The 7,088-nt window shown below is 40.1% G+C and overlaps 1 protein-coding gene across 1 annotated transcript; it reads right to left on the bottom strand.

Annotated features, from left to right (window-relative positions):
* Nucleotides 1-4,440: 4,440 nt before the first annotated feature.
* LOC105548400 (chromosome unknown open reading frame, human C20orf197) lies at nt 4,441-6,356 on the bottom strand. Its single transcript, XM_011992418.1, is given in 4 exon segments — nt 4,441-4,600; nt 4,602-4,750; nt 5,294-5,473; nt 6,153-6,356. Coding segments are annotated over 4 exon segments (693 nt in total).
* Between the last annotated feature and the right edge of the window lie 732 nt (nt 6,357-7,088).

The raw sequence follows: 7,088 nt of genomic DNA, 5'->3' as shown, positions 1-7,088 counted from the left end.
CAGCCTCCACCTCCAATTTTTAAAAGGAAGATGAACAGACAGAATTGGTAGAAACGCAACAGGAGCCTTTGAAATACCTCTCTAGTCCTTAATGGAGAAACCAGATAGAAATTCATAAAGACCATAAACGAAGTGTGGCTAATATAACAAATATCTATGCCCCACCCCACAGCTTTCAAAGACATCATGTGTTTCTGTATTTACAACAGAGCTTTTTTGCTTAATGCATAAAATACTACGAGACCTTTGAAGCCCCATTTCTCTGTTACCATTTTGTCTCCGCTCCCTCCCTCCACAGGGGAAACCCTGATTCTTGAAGGTGATGAACATGCTCTCTTCTGTGCTTTTGATGATATATGTGTATATATTATCCACACTTAGGCTCACAAAATCATATCTAACATTGTTTCCTGTTATTTTTTAATTATTTATAACATTGTTTCCTGTTATTTGTTATATAACAAAATTATATATAACAATGTTTCCTGTTATTTTTACACAAATTGTATCATGATGAACATGTTCTTTTTCACTTTCTTCTCACCGTCTCCTCCCCCATACTAAGTTTTTGAGAATTTTCCAGGTTGATATCGGTAGACCTGATTTAATCCTTTTACCTGTGGCAGAGTAATCCATTGCATAAATTACCTAATCCAATCCCCTACTGAGGAACATTTAAGTCATTTCTGATTTGTTAACCAGTATGAACAGCACTGCAATGAAAAATCTCACACATACCATTTCTTGAGAATGCATAAGAGAGTTTCTCTAGGGCAGGGTCCTCAATCCTGTGCTGTGAACCAGTACAGGTTCGGAACCGGTTAGGAACTGGGCCGTACAGCATGAGATGAGTGGCTGCCAAGTGAGCAAAGCTTAACCTACATTTACAGCTGCTCGCTGTCATTTGCATGGCCTCCTGAGCTCTGCCTTTTGTCAGATCAGCAGCGGTACTAGATTCTCACACGAGCGTGATCCCTACTGTGAACTGTACATGCAAGGGATCCAGGCTACGAGCTCCTTATGAGAATCTAAAGCCTGATGATCTGTCACTGTCTCCCATCACCCCCAGATGGGACCAGCCAGTTGCAGGAAAACAAGCTCAGGGCTCCCACTGATTCTACATCATGGTGAGTTGTATAATTATTTAATTGTATATTACAATATAATAATAGAAATAAAGTGCACAATAAATGTAATGTGCTAATAATAATAGAAATAAAGGGCACAGTTCATGTAAGGTGCTTGAATCATCCTGAAGCCATCCCCCACCCAACCCAGTCTGTGGAAAAATTGGCTTCCACATAACCCGTCCCTGGTGCCAAAAACACTGGAGACTCCTACTCTAGGGCCCAGATAGGGGAGTAGAGTTGCAGGAGCAAAGGGTATAAATGTTTTGACTTAACTAAATACTAACAAAAGACTTTCCAAAGTGGCTGAAACCATTTATACTCCCAACAGTGGGATAGAAGTTATTGCTTTCCAGAGTCCTATTTTCTCAAATCTTCAAAGAACTGATTATTTCTGTACTATGGAAACAATTCCAGTACATTGAGAAAGACAAAACGTCACTGAATGGTTTCTCCACAGTCAGCATAACCTGAATGCCAGGACCTGACACAGATTCCCTGCAGAAAAGGTAATTAGAGAAAGTTCATGCAAAAAGCTAGAGAAAATCGCTAGCAAATAACACACCACGATGGTGAGGAACTGATTCGCAAAATCCAGGAGCTATATGGTTTAGGAAACTTTTAAAAATACTCTCATAACGTTAATAGGGCAAAGGAAAAAGAAGCATATGATCATTTCTTATAAGTCACAAAGACATTTGATAAGATTTAACATCCATTTCTGATACTTGAAATTATCAGTAATTCCTTCTTATAAGATTTTGTTTGTTTGGTTTTTTTTTTTTTTTTTTTTGTTTGTTTGTTTGTTTTTTTGGAGACAGGCTGTCACTCAGTCGCTCAGACTGAAGTGGTGTGGCGCCATGCCATCGCAGCTTACTGCAACCTCCACCTCCAGGGCTCAAGTGATCTTCCCACCTCAGCCTCCTGAGTAGCTGCGACTACAGGTGTGTGCCACCATGCCTGGCTAATTGCTGTTTTTTGTTGTTGTTGCTGTTTGCTTTTGTTTATTTGTTTGTTTTTTGTAGAGACAGGCTTTTGGAATGTTGCCCAGGCTGGTCTCAAACTCAGGCTTAAGCAATCCACCCGCCTTGTCTTCCCAAGGTGCTGGGATTCCAAGTGTGAGCACTGTAGAATTCTTTTAAGGCACATTCCAATCCAAAAATTACCATCAAATTTACTTGTAGAAATACCATCAGCTTTCTATGAGAGTCACAAGTTAAGAATACCTTTATCACTAGTATCGCATGACTTCATTCTAGAAGTGCTGAACAAAGCAATCAGACAAGAATATAAAACAGTCATGAACACTGGAAAAGGCAAAACAATCCTAATTTGTAGATAATAAGGTTGTATTCCAGGAAAACCCAAAATAAGAGAAAAACTATTAAAACAATAAAAATACAGTAATATGATCAGTTATAAATAATACACAACAATCAATGACTATCTCACATGTAAATTATAACAAGTTAGAAAATACATACTTTAGAAAATCATTTCCCTTAAAATACCTCAAAATAAATTTAACAATGTATTTGCAGGACACGTGAAAAGCCAAAAATAAGTCTCAGTGAAGATCTTCTTAAAAGATTTCAATACATGGAAATTCATGTCTTTTTTATTGGATAAGAAGACTCAATGCAATAAAAACATTTCTTTTTTCCCAAATTAGTCTATACATTCAGTATGATCTCAATGTGGAATATATTTTACCTTGGACAAAAAGAGTGATTCTAAAGTTTATCTAGAAGAATAAACATCTTACAACCATCAGAAAAACTCTGAAACAGAGTGGCATTGAGAAACTCTTCTTGCTAGGTATTAAAAATGTATAAGATGATGACAGTTCAGTAAAGCACTGTGTTTTGAAAAAGGAATCAAAAGATAGCTCAAAGAGACGAACTGAGATTATAGGAAGAGACGCAAGTATGTAGATATTTTAGAACATAATACAGTGGTCATTTCTAATAAGGGAGGATATGGAAATGGAACAGCTGAATTACCATTTGGGAAACATAAAACTGGAAGCCAGCCCATCTCTTACTGCAAAGTAAATTCCTGAAAGAACAAAGGTTTACATCAAAAAAAAAATGCTAAAAGCAAATATGGGAGAATATGTATGTAATCATAAGTTGGGGTTGCTTGGCCATTCTAAACATATGAGCATCAGAAAACAAAAAATAAGACATAAATTTAACAACATACACATTTACAGCATCTCTGAATGGCTTTAAACATGATAAGCAAAACTAAAGGCAACAACAATTCCATAATTCTTATCACCAAAGCTAATATTCACAATATACACAGAAACAAATTAATTAAACAAATTAATAAGAAAACAAGTTAATATATGGGAACATTGACAAAAGATATGAACAGATGTTTCATAAAAGAATAAATGCAAAAGGCGAATGGGCACATTCAAGCTCATTATCAATCAAATAAAAATTAAATATCATTTTTTGCCTATCAGATTGAACAAGAATTAAAATGTAGTTGGAAACCAGTCATAGCAAGCATTTAGGAAAATGGGCATTTTCATGCAGTCTTGGAGGGAAAGTAAAGTAAGCATCATTTATGGAAGGTGGTTTGACATTATTGTATAAAAATGTAAAATGTTCATGCCTTTGAACCCAGCAATCCGATTCGGGGAATTTATTCTAAGGAGATCATTTCAGAAGTGGGAAAAATGCATGCATGAGAAAACTTTCTATTCCCACCAGTGGGTGACTAAGAAAAATGCAGTATGTGCTTGAATAACTGCTCTGCAGAAATTAAACATGATGGCGAAATATATTTATTGATTGGTAATATTACCTTTGACATTTTCATTAAGGCATTTCATTTGTGACATTTACAAAAGGCAGGTGCCAGCATATAATGTGATGTCAATTACATAAAATTATACACATGTATCTTTATTTGTATCAATATATGTCAAAGGATTCTTCACTCTAGCTCTTTCCTAAAACCATCATAGCCCCCAAAGTTTGCATGGTTCATCCTGTCCCATTGTTGAGAAGATTGTCTCAAAATGACACCACCTGGAGCTCTTTTTTCTCGTGGTAGTCATTCTCAGCATCTGAAAGTGCCTGTGTGTTTCTTCATTTTCTCAATGACTTCTGTGCTGCCTCTCCCATGAGAAGTGACACCATGGGGGCCAGGGTTGACTGGTCCACCTCCAGAGCCTAACACGGACCTGGCCCAAAGTCCCTGCTTGGTAAATACCTGCTGGATGAAGGCACGGTGTTGTGAGACCAGTGTTTTTCAGAGCACACAATCTAGAAGAAATGCCAACCTGTGTTATGGACTAAGGTGTCCCATGGGCAAGTAGGTTTTGGAAACGTGGCATTGGATCAAGCCAATCCAGGGGTTTATTTGGTGCAGAACTTTTCAGAGCCTTTAATACCCAAATGCACATTGTGACTGTCCAAGAGTGTCCCAGATGTCTTGACTGCAGAAGTCCCTCTCTTCAGCCCCTTGGAGCGTCTTGTACCAGGGGACAGTGTGGGATGAACTCTGTTCAGAAGAATATTCAGCAACATATTAAATGGGGGGCTGAGATCGGAGCTGATCCCCAATTTGTCATTGTACTGTCTGTGTTGTCTGAAATGTTGACACTGAGTGAGCACATATCATTTCATAAATAGATCAAGATAAAAGAATAAACATTAAAAATGCACTTATTGTCTGAATCTCAAAATCAAGTTTATTTTCCAAAACCATGAGTTCCATTGAAGTTGTTTTGAAAGAAGAAAGGCTGGTTTGAACCAAACAGAAACACAGAAAGTAGCAGAGCCAGGTCTGCTGTATTCAAATTCTACTTTCACCATATACTTATCGGGCATCTTTAGGGAAATCACACGAGATCAGTCTGTAAAATGAACACCCTCGTAAGTTGTGAGGATTCAGACTAAAAATCTAATAAGCCCCAGTAAGTACTAGCTTTTTCCATATTAGCATTGATAAATCTAAATTAAGTTGTACCATCTAAATATGTTTGCCTTCCACTTATATCAGTCTGCTCAAGTCATGGTCTCCTACACCCAAACTCTCCAGAGCCTGGAGCTGCCTCCATTTGCTAAGAAGTCAGCAGACAAAGGTTTTGGGTGGGCCCCATATTTACTTCTGTTCACCATCAGGAAGTTCTGTGCTGGACTCACCTTCAGCCTGTGGCTGTGCTCGTAGCCATCTGCCTGCCAACAAGAGCTGTGCTAAAACAGGGGAGCCGTCAGAACCCAGCCCCGGAAGAGCCTCTGCTGGGACGAATGCTGAGAAGCCAGTTCTCCCAGCTGGGCGTTCTGTTTGTTTATGGAGTGGTTATTGCAGTAACATCTGGATTCCTTAACCAACACCAGGCAAAGGCAAAGATTATGTTTAGCTGCCTGGTGTATTTCAAGGGATGTAGCTTTTATTCTGCATGATCGGGAAGTAATTAGCAGCTTAAACTTGATGCCTTCACTCAGCGTTGATTCCACGCCTCTCTTTCAGCAAGGAAAGCAGTGGAATTCGTAGTTAGTAAATTCCCATTGTCTACCCCAAATCCTTAGGGTAGGTGCAAACAGAAGACCTTTCTGTCCTTCCTTTGAGTCATTTACAGTTTGAGCTGCCTTTTTCATGGGACCCCATGATGACTGGGAGAGGTGAAATGGAAACATTACCCAGCAGCCTGATTATTCAGCAACCTTTACCAAAACTCAGTCATGGCTACTGTCCACCAGGCAGTGATGGGATACATCTGGGGGTGGGGAAGTGGGGAGAATCAACTAGGAAGAGAGACGGAGCTTCAAGCGTAGTGTGGAATGGAAGGATTCAGGCTCGAGATTGGACTCATCTGTCTGGATCCTATTTCCGCTGCATGACCTCCATTTCCGTCTAGAATTTGTGCTCTCCTCATCTTCGAAGTGGGGAAAGTGACAGTACTGACCTTACCATGTTATCTGGGAGGTCAGTAAGATTGCGCACACAAGGGGCTTTGCACCAAGCTGGGCACAGAGTGTCACACTTGCCTGGTGGCTTTACTTCTGAGGAGCGTGGCACACAGCAGTTCCACTGAACAGATAAGCACAGGCTCAGCAAGTGAGCAGTTGGAGGGTTGGGAGGGAAGCCCTGCAGCCTTCTGGGAGAGGTCCCTGTGCCAGCTCTGGGTCTGAGCGGGCACACCTCCACCTTGTGATTATTCCCTGAATGTTTGCACACACCTTTCTCTTCATATGTATGGTCCATGGTTATATACATTTAAAACATATTTTTAAAAACAAAGCTCGGGGAACTGAAGTGACTTGCCCAAGGTCACACAGAGAACTGTAAAGAAATGTACGTTTGGAACCCATTTCTCGAAGCGCCACCAACATGGCTATGGCTTCCACTTCTCGTGGCAGCCCCAGGCACAGCCTCCTCCTGGGTTGGAATTCTCCATTCCCACACAGGTCACTTTCTTTCCACATGTGCACACACATGCACACAACACACACATGTGCACATGTACACGCACACATGTGTGCACACACACATATGCATGCATACACAAATGCCAGCACACACTAAGGGTTTAATAATGGCAGCACTGGTTTCATTGCTGACATAATGACCCAAGGACAGTCTTAACAGAACGATTGCCTCATCTTTGTGATGGGGACAAACCTGGGAAGCACCTTCAGAACTCCGTGAGATTAAATGACAGAGCACACTCGCAACACTTAGAATAGGGCCTGGTACCTAACACAGGCACAATTAAGGGTTATTATCATTGTTATTGCTAATATTAGCCTTTTTTTGACTTATTTCCACCAAAACATGTCAAATTCTCCCCATCTTATCTTTTGGAATCTGCATGTTAACTCTGAGCAGATAAGAAATCTTGCCAAGCAATGCTTTTGTTCCTGGTCTGTAGAAAACCCAGACCTAAGCTGGGCTTTTCACCTCTTCAGCAAAGCCTTCCCTGCCTAAGTCGGGATT

The sequence above is a fragment of the Mandrillus leucophaeus genome, unplaced genomic scaffold, assembly GCF_000951045.1.
Source record: "Mandrillus leucophaeus isolate KB7577 unplaced genomic scaffold, Mleu.le_1.0 Scaffold41, whole genome shotgun sequence".
Lineage (NCBI taxonomy): Eukaryota > Metazoa > Chordata > Mammalia > Primates > Cercopithecidae > Mandrillus > Mandrillus leucophaeus.
The sequence above is the reverse complement of the archived record's forward strand: the minus strand, read 5'-3'. Positions and strand labels throughout refer to the sequence as shown.